Raw genomic sequence first — 19,021 nt, forward strand, 5'->3', positions numbered from 1 at the left:
GAAAGCTTCCAAAAAAAAATCAGTAAAACAAAATTGTTGAAAAACGTAAAAAAAAATTGTTGAAAAAAAAAATACAGAAAGGCAAAAAAAAAAAAAGAAAGATCAAAAAATGTCCCGATGCTGGCAAAATGTCGTAATGTGTTGATATTTTAAAAAAAAGGACACGCTTGTTCCCCCGCCAACAAACTACTACTACTCGCTACCAAATTCAGAAAAAAAAAAGGTTGGGAGAATTTCCACTATGTACGACGACATAATATTGTACATTATCATTCGTATATATCTCACACGACTGCTGCTATTATATACATAATTTTCAACTTTTTTTTATGCTAATAAACTATCTTCATCGAATGAAACGTCACCAAATTCCCAACAACCTAAATGGTTGGATTTGGCTTCACGTTGAATAGCTATCAATTCGGCAACATATTCTTTTACTGCTGGTTTCACTACCTTGTTGTCAACAATAGCCCAACCATCTTGGACAAGTTGTTTATTGATAGTGTATGAAGAGTCTTTCAAACTTTGTTCAGCGTCGTATAATACACCTTCATATTCAGCTTCTGACTCTCCAGGTAATGCACTGATAACCAATTTCTTATCGTAAACCAAATCTTCTAATGCATAAATACTATCAGTCAAATAGTCGGTTGGCTTAGATGGTGGTAATCTCAAATTTTGTAAAGTTGTAGTATGGGCAAAAACAGGATACTGGGAAAATCCAAATTTTTCTGGTAAAGAACGTAAAGAGCTTAATGGAACTTTATCAATATTTCCAAAATCCAAATGTTTCACCTCGTATTTACCAGTAGATTTATCGAAATTGATCACTTTGGCTCGGTAGAATTTACCATTTTCAGAGAATTTGGCAGATACTAAATCGTTCTTCTTAGGAGGTTTAACCAAATTAAATGGCAAGTCATTAGAAGAAGATTGAGATGCACTTGGCATTTGACTATGAAATTGTTGGAAAGCTTGTTTGAACTGAGCAAAATTTTGGGTGGTGGTAGAATCTAACAAATGGAAAGATAAAACACCAGTGGTTGGTTCAACGTCGACAACTTCAATATCAAAGAATTTTGGTTTAGATGCAGCAAGGTTGACGGATTCCAATTTAGCAGTTGATTCTGCCAATTCTTTTTCAACTCTGGCAGGATCATAATCGTTCCAAATACCTTTTCTGGCGTTTCTAGCATCGTCTTCGGCTTTAATCAATGCACTGGCAGCAGGATTGGAATTGACAGCAAATTCATGAATTTTAACTAAACCTTGTTCTAATAATTGTTGTTGAATTGGAGACAAGGCGTTGGCATTAGGATATAAATTACCAATAAATCCTCCTAATTTATCAGTATCATAAATCTCAAATTCAACTGGTCTTTGTAAAAATCTTTTGTTCAAATATTTGACACCTTCGTCATTCAATGAATCGCTCTTGTTGTTGGACAATCCACCCAAAATTAAAGTCAATTTCAATCCTTCCTTTGGGTTAAACAATTTAACACGACTGATTGAAGGAATAAATTCAACGTAATACCCACTGATTCTTCCCTTTTGTTTAAATCCATTGAAAAAAGTTTTAGCTTTAGTGAAATTTTCAGAAGCATCGATTATTCTAGTACCAACAGTAAGAACTTTGTTCAAGTCTCCATAAATACCTTTTTTGGATGATTTTTTAGCTTCTTCTTCCAATTCAATCAATTTATCCCAATTCATTGAACGTTCATGTTGAGTAGCCTTATTGTGTTTGATAACAGTGCCAAACCCATTGCTCACAATCAATTCTGAAAGATCTGTGTTTCCAAATTTAAAACTAACTAATAATCTGGCTTCTAAACCTAGTTCTTTGTTAGCGTCTCTGTACCCATCAATATACAATGTACCTTGTTTACCAATCACTTGGTTTCTAACGAATTCTCTGGCAGTTGCAACCAATGCTTGTTGTTTAGCCGAATCCGTGGTAACAGTTGTATCGTTTGGTTTTGGCGCTCTAATTGATGCCAATTGAACGGTAACTTCTTCATCCGAATGTGGTAATCTAATCAACAAAGTATCAGCATTGATGACTTTGGCAATAGTGACATTTTCAATTGTGTTTCCTGGTTTCAATTTGGATCCCGAAGTTCCTGGTACGGATTTTCTGGTGATAGTGGCATTGGCATAGATCCCTTTTCCTAATGCCTTTGCAGTCTGTTCTGCCTTTCTCAAAACACTCATGGTGCTTGACCCTACTAAAGTGGATTGCCAATCAACCACTTCAGCATAACCCAATTCCAATAATTTTTCATGGATATTGTTACCAGAAGGATGATTTATAATGGCAATTGGAACGCCAGTTTGACTTTCTCCAATAATTGAACAAGTTAATTCTGCTTTGGTAGTTAATAACTTGTCTTCAACAAACTGTTTGGCTTGTTGGGCAACTTTCACAATGTGTGGAGGCTGTGTGGTGTCGTCAGTTCTTGGGGTTTTCAAACCAGCTAATAATAAAGTAGTGGATTGTGTCTGTTGTTTTTTGTTTAAAATTAAACGTCCAACAACTCTATCTCCACTGATAACTTTTTCGACAATGACTTTCACGGGGGTTTTCTGGGATTTTGAAATGACGTCTTGAGTAAGTGGGACAGTTTCCACTGGTTTGACTTTGTCGGACCATAATCCAGTTTGTTTTATTCTTGCCCCATTTTCAATTTCTTTTAATTCATAAATGTAATCATCAGTATCAGCATTGACATTGTCTCTTAATTTAACATAACCTTGAGCTAATAAATATTCAATCAAAGATTTAAAAATTGGAGATGAAATATCACCAAATTCTCTATTGGCAATCTTGGCCGAGACTTTGAATTTGATCTCTTTACCAATTAATAATTGACGTAAATATTCTTTTGATTCGAATTCATCAATTGGTCTAACGTGTTCTAAAGTGAGGAGTCTTTCTGGAGGTGGGAATTGAGAAGTTTTTGATGGTGTTAAAACAACAGAGTCTCCACTCAAAACATTCTTAACTTTTGCTACAAACACTGACATATATGGAATGGGGGAGGGGGGGAGGCTTCGTATTAAAATATGATGATTTAGAAAGAAAATGAAGGAAATCAAAAAGAGAGTGAAAAATTTCAATTGAATTTATGGGTTTGATTTCGGTGGAGAGAGTGTGTGTGTGAAAAAAAATTGTGGTGTGGATGTTGTTGTCGTTGTTGCGTTGTCCACAACAAAAAAACAAGTAACAATTTCAAAGTTGGGCTTGGAGATCGATTTTTTTTCCCGCGTCTGTGTGGCACGAGACAATTGAGTCGACCAGTACGTTTTAATTGAATACGAGAGTCGACGCAATTACATCAATCCAACATTCCACTTATTCTATATCAATGTAAAGTCATTTTTTGATAATATCGTAATTTACACATTTCGTATATCTCGGCAATAGGGGGGATAAAAAATAGTATTGACTAATTAATATATCTTGTTTATCAAATCAGGAGTATAGAATTCCACCCAACAACTAGATTTTCCGAATGCGAAACGACGAGGACGACACAACAACGACTAAAGAAGAAGAAGAAAAAAAATATAAATAAATTGATCACGCACACATTAGAAACACAATATTGGATCACTTTTTTCGATAATACTACCACCACACAGCTCATTCACCACTCATGCCCCCACGTTCTACTGCTCAAAAACGTTTACTAAAAGAGTATCAACAATTATCAAGGGACCCACCACCTGGGATAATCGCAGGACCAGTGAGTGAAGATAATTTATACAAATGGGAATGTTTATTAGAAGGACCATCCGATACTCCATATGAAAATGGAGTATTCCCAGCAGTATTGACTTTCCCTAAAGATTACCCATTATCACCACCTACATTAAAGTTTGATCCACCATTGTTACATCCAAATATTTATGCTGATGGAACCGTTTGTATTTCGATTTTACATCCTCCTGGTGAAGATCCAAATCAATATGAACGACCAGAGGAAAGATGGTCACCTGTGCAAAGTATTGAAAAGATCTTGTTGAGTGTCATGTCTATGCTTGCAGAACCTAATCCTGAAAGTGGGGCTAATATCGATGCTTGTAAATTATGGAGAGATAATCGTGCTGAATATGACCGACAAATTAGACAACATGTCAAGGAGTCATTAGGATTATGAGGATTGGGCTTTTAGCAAGTAAATGCGTCTGACTCGTTCATGTTTAGGAGGAGCTTTACCCATTGGTTGGTTTTTATTGATGATTAATGTAGTAGAGGAAACATTTGTAGATATAATAAATACTTATCTGTGATTTATAAGATTTCGTCAAAAAATATTGACCAAATTGTAATGAAAATAGAAAGATATACTAATGTCAAAAATTAAATGCTTTTATGGCGTGATGTTTTATAAACCACTAAAGGATGTTATTCCTATTATGCTATGAACTCAACGATACTGATATTCATAAATCTAGATATGGAACTAAGGTCATAGTTGTGTAAACTATTTGGTTTATGCTTGAGTGCATTGCCATAATTAATATTCATGCGCAAAAGAAACGGTTGCAGCCATAAACGCATATTCATTTCGGATTCACTAAAGAGAGTTGTCTACGTCTTAGCAATGCAATTAACGGTGGAAACTTTTATTAAAACAATCACACAAACACCATTTAAGCCTTTTACTGGAATTCAAAGAGCACGTTTCGATTTTCATGATAATCATAACAAGCTTGAAAAAAATCAATTTCCAATTCAAGAGATTTTACAAATGATTTTTCACAAATAATAAAATCTTCTTTAGTTTTAACCACTCTTTCCACTTCATTTTGTAAAAATTGAACCCATTTAGAAAAATCAGGACCATAATGTAAATTAATCCACTCTTGATATTTATAAGGTAAATTAGATGGAATTGTTTTTTGAGCAACATTATACTCCGCCCAACCAAGATATACTTTTTCCATAGTATACATAAAGGTAATGATTTCAACATAAGAATTGGATTCAAAAGTTAAATATTGTAAATAATCAATATATTGTTGAACTTTGGGGAGGATCAAAGTTTTGTTGTTTTTCAAATTTAATACATTGGTCAAATCATTTTGTTCAAGTTCTTTTAAAGTTCTGGTGAAATAATCATTTTCATCAGTAGATATAAATCCAATTTGTTTGCCCAAAATAATGGCTGATTTGGAATCATCACAATAAGCTAATGTTTTACCAAATAAATTGAGTCCAATTTGAAAAAATTTAAGGTCTTGATTTAAATAAGTGAATAATTTGAAGTCAGCTAACAGTCCCTCACATAATTCATTTGTCAAGGGGTGAGAAATTGATTGCAAAAATAAATCTTGGTGCAGTTCAAGAAGTTTATCGATAGTTGTTGTTGACATTGATTGCAATGATAAGAAGAATAAAGTAGAGATATATAATCAATACTTTTTGAAGAAGTCAAGTTGTGGATATTTTGTAATCTTAGGTTTTAGAGTCTAAGAGTATCAGCTTATACAATAAACAGATTTATTAATATGAATTAAGAACAAGGAAAAAGGGAAAAGGGAAAAAAAAAACCTCTGCATGGTTAATTAATTATTATGCGCTAAGAATTCCCATTCACTAATTAACAGATGAATGATATAATATAAATAAATACCAATAATTTACTAAAACTCAAGAAAGTCTGTTAAAATAAAAAATGTATTAGACTCTTTTTCAATTGAAACTAACTAACTACTAATAAATCTTCATTTAAATGGAAATCCCCGAGAGTAAAAATTCAATTGTATCTCAAGATACAATTTCTTCCAATGAAACCGATATTCGTGCTCCCAAATATATCAATTGGATTTACAATTTAGATAGATGGGGAGTTGAAGTCCGAGGAATTGAAAGAGTAAGTGAACAAGAACGAATTGAACTTGGTCAAAAAATCCCTACATGGCATTTATTCATTCAAACACTTGGTCTTTGGTGGTCGGCATGTGGAGGACTCACGACAATGTCATCATTTTTCTTACCTACCCTTTTATTTGGTTTGAACTTACGTGATGCGATGATCAGTGGATTAATAGGAATGATTATTGGTTGTCTTGTTCCTGCTTATAGTTCGACAATGGGACCAAAATCTGGTTGTCGACAAATGGTCACGGCAAGATTTTTATTTGGGCAATGGGGGGTCAAGTTTGTGGCATTAATTTGTATTGTTGGCGGTATTGGATGGTCAGTGGTCAATTGTGTATTGGGTGGACAAATGCTCCTTGCGATAAATCATAATATTTCATTGGCAGTAGGGATTGTTGTTATTGCAATAATTAGTTTAATTGTTGCAGTTTTCGGAATTAAAGTGTTATTAAAATTTCAAACTGTTTTTTCAATTCCAATTTTTATTGCTAGTATATTGTTTTATGTTGTTGTTTGTCAAAAAGCTAATTATATTGGTGAATCAAATAAATTGATAAATGACGCTGGTTATTCAAAAGTGACTTTCAGGGGTAATTGGCTCAGTTATTTTTCTCTTTGTTATTCAGTCACAGCTACTTGGGGTAGTGGAGCCGCTGATTATTATATATTGTACCCTGCAAGTACCCCTTCATATCAAATATTCTTAATTACATTTTTGGGTATTGCCGTGCCATCGACATTTGTCGCAATAGCAGGAACAATATGTGGTAATTTCGCCTTGTCATACAAGCCATGGAATGATGCTTACAATGAATTTGGTGTGGGTGGGTTAATTGTCGGGACATTTTCTCATTGGGGGAAATTTGGGAAATTTGTTGCTGTATTGTTGTACATTTCCTTGATTTGTAACAATATTATGAACACTTATTCAGTTGCATTTGAATTTCAATTAGTGGATCTGAGATTGACATATGTTCCTCGATGGATATGGGCTACTATAGTCACCATTATCTATCTTGTTTTATCTGTCTGTGGTAGAAATCATTTCCTGACAATTTTAAGTAATTTTTTACCCATGCTAGGATACTGGATCACAATGTATATTGCATTATTGTTAGAAGAAAATTTCATTTTCCGATCTACTTTCAAAGTTAGAAAATTACACGAACATGAGTTTGATGGAGATTATAAACAAATGTATAATTGGACAAATTGGAATAACCCTAAGGGTAGAACATTGGGGCTTGCAGCTTGTTTTGCATTTCTTTGTGGATGCGCTGGAGCAATTATTGGAATGAATCAAGTTTATTATAAAGGCCCCATTGCTAGAAAAGTTGGTGAATATGGTGCTGATTTAGGGATGTGGATTTCATTTGGATTTACCGCTATAACATATCCAGTATTTAGATATATTGAGTTGAGACTATTGAAGAAATGAAAATAGAAGTAGATAACCAAAATGAATTTTGTTTTGTAAAGTATTATAAATTCTTATTGTGGGTATCGCATTGAAATTGATATTCTGCATGAACACGTTGTAAGATTCTGATTTGTTTGTTTCAATTGATCTTCGGTTATCGGGATACGTTGTCCAAATAGGTAGATTGTGCGGCTGTCGGATTTCCTATTTAAGAACGGCAGAAAGAAAAAAAAAAGAAATGTGATTTTTGAGAAATGAAAAAAAAAAAAATTTTTGACTCTCATCATCATCATCATCTTCATTTCTTCAACTCTTTATTCTTATAGGTTTTTCCTTATTTTTTGTAGGTACATACCAACCACACACACAACAGTATAGACAATGTCCAAGTCTTTTGACGATTTTATAAAACAGCAGAAGCAACAACAATCCAAACCTAAAGGGTTTGGTTATAGAAATAACAATCAAGGAGGCTACAATTATAATCAAGCATATGGCAATGTACCTACGTTTCAACCTGGAAATCAACAATTTCAATATCAAGGAGGATATAACCAAGGATTCAATCAACAACAATACCAATATCAAGGACAAGGGTACAACAATCAAGGTTATAATTCCAATAATAGATATAACAACAGTAACAACTATAACTATAATAATAACACTAACCAAAGTTCCACCATTTCAACTCCAGTAGACTCATTACCTACAAGTGGAAGAAGTACTCCTAATCCGAATGCATCAACCACTTCATTAACATCATTGAATACTGCTCTTGCTAAATTAAATGTTTCCAATATTCCATTTGAAGAAAATTTGAGTAATATTGAGAAAGCCGGTAAGATAGCTGAGATTAGACCCGAAGTGGAAACCATTGTTAAGATAATTGATGAACAAGAAGATTTATCGATTATTAATGAATGGAAATTGAATGAAATTTTGAAATCTTTATTGAAACCTAAAAGTCCTGCATTAGTTAAAGAAGGAGCTTTATTAATCATTCAACAATTGGCAACTAAATTTGGTGGTCAAACCCCCAAAGAAGCTTATTTATTACAGTTTTTAAGTACTGCTTATGATATGTTTACTGATAAAGATAAAAATGTTGTTAAAGCTGCTAAATCTGCTACTGATGCATTATTTGGAATTTACCCTGTGGAAGCATTAGGATCAATTGTATTAGATGAATATTTAACTATTTTCAAATCAGGGGCTAAATGGAATTCTAAAGTTGCTGCATTAGTCAATTTTGATAAATTAATTGATGATGTTCCGGCAGATATTTTAGAAATGAAATTTATTGATGTTGTTCCGGTATTGACTGATTTATCTACTGATTTCAAACCAGAATTGGCTAAAGCCGGTCTTTCAACTTTGAAAAAATTTGTTAAAGTTTTAGATAATTTGGATTTACAAAACAAATATGATTTGATTGTTGACACTTTAGCTGATCCCAAAAAAGTTACTGATTGTATCAAAAATTTATCATCAGTGACTTTTGTTGCTGAAGTCACCGAACCAGCATTATCATTATTAGTCCCCATTTTAGATAAATCATTGAAAATGTCATCATCATCAAATGAGCAATTGAGACAAACAGTTATGGTGACAGAAAATTTAACCCGATTGGTCAATAATAAAAGAGAAATTGAACAATTTATTCCAATTTTGTTACCTGGGGTGGAAAAAGTTGTTAACAATGCTTCATTACCAGAAGTTAGAGAATTGGCCGGTAAGGCTTTGAAAGTTTTGAAAGATGCTGAAAATGAACAAACTGATGGTAAATTCCATGGAAGAATTACTCTTGAACAAGCAGAAAAATTTTACACTGAAGATATTCCTGATGAACAACATCAACAACCAGTTCAATTGTTAAAAGATGATATTTTGAAGAAATATTTGGCTACCGTGTTACAAATCGATGCTCATGTCAATGATTGGAAACGTTTACAAGAATATTTGATGATGGCTACTAATAACAATGAAACTTACTCACAATTAGTAGTTACTCATGTCAAGAATTTATTTAACCCTGAATCAGCTGCAGATAATGAGAATGACGATGGTGCTGTTGTTATTGTTGACGCCGATTTCTCATTAGCCTATGGTACTCGTATGTTATTGAACAAAACCAAATTAAGATTATTGAAAGGACATAGATACGGGTTATGTGGTAGAAATGGTGCTGGTAAATCAACTTTAATGAGAGCCATTTCTAAAGGTCAATTAGAAGGTTTCCCAACTGCTGATGAATTGAAAACATGTTTTGTTGAACATAAATTACAAGGATCTGAAGCTGATATGGATTTAGTTAGTTTTATTGGTCTGGATCCAGAATTAGCCAATGTTGGTCGTGAAGAAATTGAACAAGCTTTGAAAGATGTTGGTTTCCCCGATGAAAGATTACAACAACAAGTAGGATCATTATCTGGTGGTTGGAAAATGAAATTAGAATTGGCCAGAGCCATGTTGATGAAAGCTGATGTTTTATTATTGGATGAACCTACAAATCATTTGGATGTTGCTAATGTCAAATGGTTACAAGATTATTTAGTGGAGAATACTGAAATCACTTCATTAATTGTTTCTCATGATTCTGGATTTTTGGATGCTGTTTGTACTGATATTATTCATTATGAAAACAAAAAGTTGGCTTATTATAAAGGTAATTTATCTGAATTTGTTAAAATCAAACCTGAAGGTAAATCTTATTATACATTAACTGATTCAAATGTTAAAATGGCATTCCCACCACCAGGGATTTTGACAGGTGTCAAATCAAACACTAGAGCTGTTGCACGTATGTCCAATGTTACATTTGCTTATCCAGGTGCCGATAAACCATCTTTAAAGAATGTTTCATGTTCATTATCATTATCATCAAGAGTTGCTATCTTGGGTCCAAATGGTGCTGGTAAATCTACTTTGATTAAATTATTAACTGCAGAATTAGTACCACAAGAAGGTAAAGTTGAGAAACATCCAAATTTAAGAATTGGTTACATTGCTCAACATGCATTACAACATGTTGAACAACACAAGGAGAAAACTGCTAATCAATATTTACAATGGCGTTATAGATTTGGTGATGATCGTGAAGTTTTATTGAAAGAAAGTAGAAAAGTTTCTGATGAAGAACAAGAAATGATGAAAAAAGAAATTGATATTGGTGATGGTAGAGGTAAACGTGCCATTGAAGCATTAGTTGGTAGACAAAAATTGAAAAAATCATTCCAATATGAAGTGAAATGGAAATATTGGTTACCTAAATATAATTCTTGGGTACCAAAAGAAGTTTTACTTGAACATGGATTTGATAAATTGATTCAAAAATTCGATGATCATGAAGCTTCAAGAGAAGGGTTAGGATATAGAGAATTAACTCCATCAGTGATTCGTAAACATTTTGAAGATGTTGGATTGGATGGAGATATTGCTGATCATACCCCAATGGGATCATTATCTGGTGGTCAATTAGTCAAAGTGGTTATTGCTGGTGCTATGTGGAATAATCCTCATTTATTGGTGTTGGATGAACCAACGAATTATCTTGATCGTGATTCATTAGGTGGATTAGCTATGGCAATTAGAGAATGGAATGGTGGGGTAGTTATGATCTCACATAATAATGAGTTTGTTGGAGCATTATGTCCCGAACAATGGCATGTGGAAAATGGTGAAGTGATTCAAAAGGGAACCGTTGCTGTTGATGCTAAAAGATTTGAAGATCAAGGTGGTGATGAAGCATCTTCTTCTAAAGAAGGTACACCTGTGCCAGAACCAGTTAAAAAGAGAGCTGATGATGATGATTCTCCTGCTAATATTAAAGTAAGAACAAGAAAGAAGAAAATGACCAGAAATGAAAAGAAAGCTCAAGCAGAAAGAAGAAGATTAAGATATATTGAATGGTTAAGTTCACCTAAAGGTACACCAAAACCAGTAGATACTGATGATGAAGAAGATTAGATAGATGAGGATCGAGTTATATAGAAGATTGTATATTTAGTTAGAATTTTATATTGTAAAAGTAATAATAATAATATGTGATTCAACATTATGAATTATGGAGATGCATGTATGTATGTTTGGTTGATTGATTGGTTAGTCAGTCAGTTGGAAGAGCATTGATTCAGGTAGTGTGAAAGAGCTCAAAAAAAAAGTCTCACTTGTGAAGGCAAAAAAAAAAAAGAGAGAAAAAGAGAGACAAATGCGACAGGAAGTTGAAACAAAGCCTTTAAATAAAAAAAAAACCTTCAATTATTTGGGTTAACATTTATCACAATTGCCATCAACATCACCCACCAACAACAACGACAATATCTCATTATAAATTAAACTATAGAAATGGCTGATAGATATTCTTTTTCATTGACCACATTTTCACCAAGGTATGTTGATACTCCAGAATATATATCTATACCCATGAATTCTGAGGATGAAAAGCGTTTCTCCCGCCAAACAATTCATGTATTTATACATATATAAATGTTATCAATTGAGGAGTTCTGTTATATACTAACGTTTACAAATTATAGTGGTAAATTGGTTCAAATTGAATATGCATTAAATGCGGTCAGACAAGGGGTTACTGCCATTGGTATTAAATGTGGCAATGGAGTAGTATTAGCCACTGAACGTAAAGCCAATTCCCCATTAATTAGAAATGACACCAACATTAAAGTTGAATATATTACACCTAATATTGGTATGACATATAGTGGGATGGGACCAGATTTCCGAGTATTAGTTGATAGAGCACGTAAATTAGCTCACACTAATTATAAACGGATATATAATGAATACCCACCGGTGAAAATCATGGTACAAGAAATTGCTAAAGTGATGCAAGAAAGTACACAATCAGGAGGGATTCGACCATTTGGAGTATCATTATTAGTTGGAGGATATGATGAATCAAATGAAGGGAAATTTCAATTATATCAAGTTGATCCTAGTGGAAGTTATTTCCCTTGGAAAGCTACTGCTATTGGTAAATCTTCTAATCTGGCTAAAACATTTTTGGAAAAAAGATGGAATGATAATTTACAATTGGAAGATGGTATTCATGTGGCATTATTGGCATTAAAAGAATGTATTGATGGAGAATTAAATGGAGATAATTTGGATATTGCTATTATTAGTGATCCTCAAGAACAATTGTTAGGATTTAAAGGTACTGATATTCCTGGTCCAAGATTTAAAAAATTATCTCCTGAAGAAATAAATGATACTTTAGACTCGTTATAAATGAAGCAAAAATAAATATACGTTTAAAAATTTTTTGGTTAATTCAACCACCATGTAGGGAATAAACAAAGTGGCAAACTATACTGGAGGTGAATTTTGGATAATGAGGATTCTCAAATCTAGTTTGTGTTAGTATCAATGTAAGCAACAAGCTTGTTAAATAATATTGGTCCCCATATAGACCAACAATAATTCTATCAACTAACAAAACTAAAAACAAGAAAGTAAATTTATAAATAAAATAAGTGTATAATCAAATGTCTATAAAAAATCAGAAATAAAATAAATAAATGATTCAATCAATGAAAACAAAAGAACAAAAAGCAATCAACAAAAGCACTAAAGCACTATATAAAAGTCTATATAAAATTCCTTTTAACAAATGAATAAAAAATGAATAAAAAAAAAAAAAATTCCCACCACTATCACCTATTATTAAACATTCTCACATTTAACAGTCATTGAAGAAGCAGAAGATTCAAGATCTTTTTTGCGTTCAATGAAATCTTTAGTATCGATTGGAGTTTGTTCATCTAAAGCTTTCAATCCATTATCTTTAACAAACATGGCCGTAATAACACAAATAGCCATTAATGGGATCAAGAAATAATAATAATTTCTTAATGCTGCAGTATAAATATCTTTAATTTCATTAATTTGTTGATTATTCAAATTTGTCAATGGGATTTTTTCATAAATATGACCTTTAATATAATTAATTGTTTCCGGTGACAAATTTGAATTGGAACTATTAAGGGGTTTCAATTCTTTTAAAACGGAATTACTAACAATAGTGGATCCAATAGCAATACCCACGGTACCACCTAATGATCTTAATACGTTTCTTGTAGATATAGCAACGGCTCTTTCAGCTTTTTTACAATTGGCTTGTACGGCGACCATTGATGGTTGGAAAGCGGCTCCGACTCCAGTACCCATAATAAACAAAATTAAAATATGGATACCATCAGGTAAAGTTTTTTTCCATAATATTAATAAACAAACACTTAATAACCAAAGTAAATATCCCGCTTGAACAACATAGAAATAATGACCAGTAAAACTAATGATTCGACCACAAATAATCGATGAAAGGGCTTGCATTAATACCAAAGGTAATAAGAAAATAGCAGTACCGATTTCATCTTTACCTTTAATCATTTGGAAATGATATGGCATATAATAAGTGAAACTAAAATAAGTAGCACCAAAACAAAAAGTAGCTAAATATAATAAACAAAGTGATGGACTTTTGAAAAGTCGTAATGGGATCATGGGTAATTTAGCAAATTTCCATTCAATTCCCAAAAATACAATTAATAATACTCCACCAACGGTAAACATAATAATAACTATATTACTATCCCAAGAATAAGTTGAACCACCACCATTTAATGGAATTAAAATTAATGTTAAACTTGCAGTAGCTGCCAAAATCCCCGTATAATCAAGACTCATAAATTTTTCTTTACGAGATATAACATCATTTAATTTCTTATTATTTTTAAGACAAAAATATAATATGACATTAACAACAAACCCTAAAGGTGCCAAAAAATAATAATAACTTCTCCAACTACTTTTTTTAATGAAAGCCCCCATAATAAATGGTCCAATAGCATTACCTATACCAACGGAAGCTCCCAATATACCTTGATATTTCCCACGATCTTTTAATGAAACAATATCACTAAGAATAACCATTGATAATGATGAAACTCCTCCATTTCCTATACCGGCTAATGCTCTAAACACAAAAAATTCAATTCCGTTACGAGCAACAGAACAAGCAATATCACCAATGACTAAAATCATAAGACATGTCATAATGACATTTTTCCGACCGAAAATATCACTCATACGACCAAATAATACTTGACAAACCGTATTAGCCAATAATGATGCTGAACCGGCCCAATTGATTGATTGTTGAGCATTTAAATCTTTACCAATTTCCGATAATCCTACGGTAATACCAGTTTGATCCATAAATGAAACAATACTAGCTAAAGCTAATGTCAGTAAAATAATAATGATTTGTGATTTTGGCAAAAGATTACTATGAGCATCACTTAATTTATCAGCTAATTCTTGTGGTTTAATTTCATGATCTTTGGATTTATCATTGTTGTTGTTGTTGTTGTTGTTAAGATCAGTTAAGGTGGTAATACTTTCTGGTGGTGTTCCAGGTAGTTGTTTTTCATCAAATGTAATAGTAGTTTTTCTATCTTTAGTGTAGTCTAAACTCATAATGATAGTACTATGTGTATGTGTATGTTTATGTGAATATATATTTCTGGTACCTGACCTTTAATGTATGTAAATGTTGTGTAACTTTTATTTTTTTTTTTTTTTTCTTTGTGTTGGTTTAAATTTGACTGCAAAAAAAAAAAAAATAAATAATTGTTCAGCAAATTGCAAGCAAATTTTAACAGCAAATACTTTTATTCCCAAAACACTTTTTAATGTTATTCTAGTTAAAGACTAAAGAATGAAGTTAATGATTAATGAATAGTTAATAAATAAAAAAATTTTAATACCAAAAATCAATAAAAATTAGAGAATAAATTTGATTATATGAAATTTGTCAGACTACTTATATAGTTGATCAGGAACCAATATAATTGATGTGTAGTTGAAAAAATAATTACAAGGGAAAGGGAAAGGGGGGGGTGTGAAAATAAAAAAATAATATAAAAAGAACAAGAGATCTATATTAGCCAGTAATAGCAATGCCCATTAACAGAAAGTAATTAAAAAACAAAGAGTAAAACGGTGAAAAGGATGTGAAGATATATAAGAAAACGTTAGTAATTAGAAGGGGGGGAGGGAAGAAATCGGAATTGAAAAAACAAAATAAAGAACGTTTTTAAAAAAATTAAAAACCATACATATATACACCCAGAGAAAGTGATTACACAGTAGTAGTAGTTGTTGTTGTTGTTGATTGTCCTTTGTTAGTTTGCCAAAAAAAAAAAAAAACAATACTAAGTTTATTACAATAAAGAACATTTTTCTTATTAGTTTGATATTTCAATTAGAATGTGAATTTCATGGTTTTGAAACTCCTTTTTAGATTTGTGTATTTGTGAATTTGTGTTTTAGTTTTGTATAGACTATATCCCATTGTTTCTATTCCATTCTATTATTCTTCTTGATTGAATATTATTGTAAATCACTCATTTGAAATATCTCAAACTGAATAGACAAGTAAAACGTTTCAATAAAGAGAAAGAGATCATGAGGCAGTGAATGGACTGAGTGAGCTAATAACAACAACGATTTCCGATTCTGGAATTACTAGATTAATTCAACTGTAGTAGTTATGTACTGATCTACAATGTCTGTTTTCTTTTTTTTTCTTTTTTAATGCAAAAGATTAACAGATAAAGTGAAACTTGATCATAATTTCTTTTTTTTTTTTTGATAAAACGAAAGATGTAGAATTATACCGAGTATGAAATTAATCAAAAAACCAAAAAATTCACTCATATATTAAAAGATAACCCTTACAAAAAAGAATGTGAAATTGCGTTTTAACTAAAACCAAAAAAAACAGAATTCCAAAAACGAATAACCAACGTTGAAGGAAATTGTAAAATTTAAACCAACCACAGTTTAGTAAGATGTGATAGATAGCACAGCACGGCATAGTATAGCATATTATAATATGTATGTATGTATGTATGCTAATTGAGAAATCAAATTTCAATTCAATGCACGGTTTATTTGAAATTTGACATTTGATATTTTTCCGTCAAATTCTTTTTTTTTTTTTGCAACTGTGTGTGTGTGTGTGCGTAAAACGCTACTTATATGCAGTACACGCAAGGAAAAACACTAAAAATCAATCAAAAAATTGCGCTCGCACGTTGATGGGGGATTAGATTGGATAATGAAAAAAATAAAAAAAAAATTTCTGGGCAAAAAAATTCAAGTGGTGTTGAGTTTGTTTCAATTGAATTTTGACAGAAGAGGAGGAGGAGGGGCGGTATTTTAATTTAATTTAAGATTGTAAAAAACAGTATAATGGAATGGAACAAAGTAGAAAAAAAAAAAAAAAAAAACTCATTAAATCAACCTTGATGGTTGTAGTAAGTTTGATTTACTGTGGTGGTGATGGTGGTGGTGATGATGATGATGATGATGATTGCTGTTCGAAATAAGTTTGACACAAAGAAAAAAAAAAGGGGGGTGGAATAGAGTAAAAGACGATGGGGCTTGCTTGAGAGATAATAGAAAATCTTTTGACAAGTAAAAAGGAGGCTCCAAAAAATTTGAAGCTGAGTTATTAAAGGTGGCTGTAATTTTATTAAACGAACAAGGTTGTATCGGTATGCATACATACATATTACCTAACTCGATATTAGCTCGACTTAACACCTGTCAATCAATTTATTGTTTAACGTACAAAGAAGTAGTAGAGAAGTGCGAGAAAAAAAAGTAAGTAAATGCATTGTTTAAATTGTTGCGTTTCATGCACAGCCGATTTCCTCTACACTAAATTGAAATTGATTGTTAATCTTCTGTGGTGGTTGTACTAACCACTTTTATTATTGATGATATGGCATATACCACAATATATGTTGACACCTTTTTGTGTCGTCTAAACTTGCCAAGATTGATTGATCGGCTTTCTTTTTGGTGATGTGTTTATCATTCGGGGGGGTTGTTGTTATTGAGGAATCAACCAATCATATAAACACCAAGCAATAATTGAGGAATTTAGAATTGTGGGCTGGTGGTATTTCTAAACAATCTTAATGCCAAGAATCTGTATTATTTCTGTTGTTTTATTTTTTCTTGGTTGACATATTCCTTATCTTGCTTTTGATATTGGTCTTATCTTTTCAAAAAGTGTGGGATAAGAATGTAAGAAATAATCTATATTGATCATATGAACTAATCTTTTTCTTTCCATACCGCCATGTGGCAAAACAACAAGAAAGAACATATTAATTAAACCAATCTAAAAAGTTTTGAAAAATTTCGGAATTTAAGTATAACGGTTGTTTTTTTTTTGCAATCCGTTTTAATGGTTTGTTTATTTGTGATTGGCTGGTTTGTTGTTTTCACGGAGTGAGTAAGGCTTTAGAAGTTTTTGACTTAAGTGGTTTTACATATACTAGCCATTTGTTATAATTATAAATGAAAAGTAAAACTAAAGCATTAAAACAATGTAGTGAATGTAGTAAAACAGTAGACACTAAACTAACTAAAAGGATTGATGGATGAACCCGGAGAATATGAGACTGGTGATCTCTATTACTCATATAATTAAAGGATAAAAGGAATAATCGGGATTGTTGTTGTTGTTGTGATATGTCACATATATGAACAGAACCAACCAATGGTAGTAATGTGTGTGAGTGTGTGTCAAGAAATAACCACCACAGCAAACAATAAAGAATAATAAGTAAAATAGTGTTAAAGTTTGATATTGTTAGTACTTCTAGTCTTTAATTTTTTTCATATGATTATTAAAATTTTGGTTTTTTTTGATGTTTTGAGTCAAAAAATTGAAATTTCTATTGTTTAATTTGGTTGATTGGTTGATTTGGTTTCTTCTTGAAGTAGAAGAGTTTGTATTATTTGTTTGTTTGTGGAATAACTCAATCACTAAATGGGGGGGTTTTGTGTCACTTCAGGGATTTGCGCTCTTTCTTTTCTTTTAATTTCTTTTTCTTTTTTTTTGTAAGTCTGCCACAGAAATTTTTTCACGACAAGTTAACATTACGTAACAATCATGCATATATAATGCGCATTATTCTTGATATTTCAAATGATTGCCAATAATTAATGCCAACCAATCATAAAATACTACATTACAATAGTATCAGGAGAGAGAGAGAGAGCCCAAAGTATTATTATTCAATTAATCAATTTCTGGAACCCTTATCAATGCCAAGACAAGAGAAAAAAAAAAAAGAAAGAAAGAAATTAGCATATAAAGTAACTTTTTCAATAATCTTATCCTTATCGTTATCTTTTCAAAATAACTCTTCTTACATATATAATCTTCCGATAAGTTCCTAATGATTTGGCACGGGTCAAAACAAAAATAAATACCTTCAAACTGATGTAAAAAGCTATATTGACAAAAAAAACGGAGAATGATGAATTAAAGCCAATCATAAAACAATGAAATAATAAACTCAATTCGATCAATAATAATGAATAAATATTGTGTTTTTTTATACAATTGCTATCCCTTTCAAAATAAAGATTCTTTTTCACACACTAATTACTTCTGATTATATTCATCGCCTAATAGTAATAATAATAATAATAATAATAATAATTTTAAAGCCCAATTTCAGATGAGATTAAATTAAGACGTACAGAGACAATCTTCTATTATTTGTGTATGTAGGTTAATTTTTTCAGCCTCAGTTACCCATTTATATGAAATAACAAAAAGAACGTCATATAAAAAGGACCTAAAAAATGTTTTG

The 19,021-nt window shown here is 31.7% G+C and overlaps 7 protein-coding genes across 7 annotated transcripts; 4 read left to right on the forward strand and 3 right to left on the reverse strand. All coding sequences in view use genetic code 12, as the record gives it.

The window, feature by feature from the left end:
• Positions 1-327: 327 nt before the first annotated feature.
• On the reverse strand, positions 328-3,033 carry CAALFM_CR09330CA (uncharacterized protein; the record flags this gene model as incomplete). Its single annotated transcript, XM_711369.1, has 1 exon — positions 328-3,033. The coding sequence occupies one exon, from the start codon at positions 3,031-3,033 to the stop codon at positions 328-330; it is 2,706 nt and encodes a 901-aa protein (XP_716462.1).
• A 632-nt stretch (positions 3,034-3,665) lies between these two features.
• Positions 3,666-4,169, forward strand: CAALFM_CR09340WA (E2 ubiquitin-conjugating protein; the record flags this gene model as incomplete). Its single annotated transcript, XM_711370.1, has 1 exon — positions 3,666-4,169. One exon carries the CDS (start codon positions 3,666-3,668, stop codon positions 4,167-4,169), a length of 504 nt encoding a protein of 167 aa, XP_716463.1.
• A 505-nt stretch (positions 4,170-4,674) lies between these two features.
• Positions 4,675-5,388, reverse strand: CAALFM_CR09350CA (uncharacterized protein; the record flags this gene model as incomplete). Its single annotated transcript, XM_711371.1, has 1 exon — positions 4,675-5,388. The coding sequence occupies one exon, from the start codon at positions 5,386-5,388 to the stop codon at positions 4,675-4,677; it is 714 nt and encodes a 237-aa protein (XP_716464.1).
• A 359-nt stretch (positions 5,389-5,747) lies between these two features.
• On the forward strand, positions 5,748-7,334 carry FCY24 (Fcy24p; the record flags this gene model as incomplete). Its single annotated transcript, XM_711372.1, has 1 exon — positions 5,748-7,334. One exon carries the CDS (start codon positions 5,748-5,750, stop codon positions 7,332-7,334), a length of 1,587 nt encoding a protein of 528 aa, XP_716465.1.
• A 363-nt stretch (positions 7,335-7,697) lies between these two features.
• ELF1 (Elf1p) lies at positions 7,698-11,285 on the forward strand (the record flags this gene model as incomplete). The annotated part of the gene is made up of 1 exon (XM_711373.1): positions 7,698-11,285. The coding sequence occupies one exon, from the start codon at positions 7,698-7,700 to the stop codon at positions 11,283-11,285; it is 3,588 nt and encodes a 1,195-aa protein (XP_716466.1).
• A 378-nt stretch (positions 11,286-11,663) lies between these two features.
• PRE8 (proteasome core particle subunit alpha 2) lies at positions 11,664-12,566 on the forward strand (the record flags this gene model as incomplete). The annotated part of the gene is made up of 2 exons (XM_019475569.1): positions 11,664-11,707; positions 11,855-12,566. The coding sequence occupies 2 exons, from the start codon at positions 11,664-11,666 to the stop codon at positions 12,564-12,566; spliced, it is 756 nt and encodes a 251-aa protein (XP_019331114.1).
• A 435-nt stretch (positions 12,567-13,001) lies between these two features.
• On the reverse strand, positions 13,002-14,816 carry CAALFM_CR09390CA (uncharacterized protein; the record flags this gene model as incomplete). The annotated part of the gene is made up of 1 exon (XM_711377.1): positions 13,002-14,816. One exon carries the CDS (start codon positions 14,814-14,816, stop codon positions 13,002-13,004), a length of 1,815 nt encoding a protein of 604 aa, XP_716470.1.
• Between the last annotated feature and the right edge of the window lie 4,205 nt (positions 14,817-19,021).

Source organism: Candida albicans, chromosome R (genome assembly GCF_000182965.3).
Source record: "Candida albicans SC5314 chromosome R, complete sequence".
In the NCBI taxonomy this organism is placed as follows: Eukaryota; Fungi; Ascomycota; class Pichiomycetes; order Serinales; family Debaryomycetaceae; genus Candida; species Candida albicans.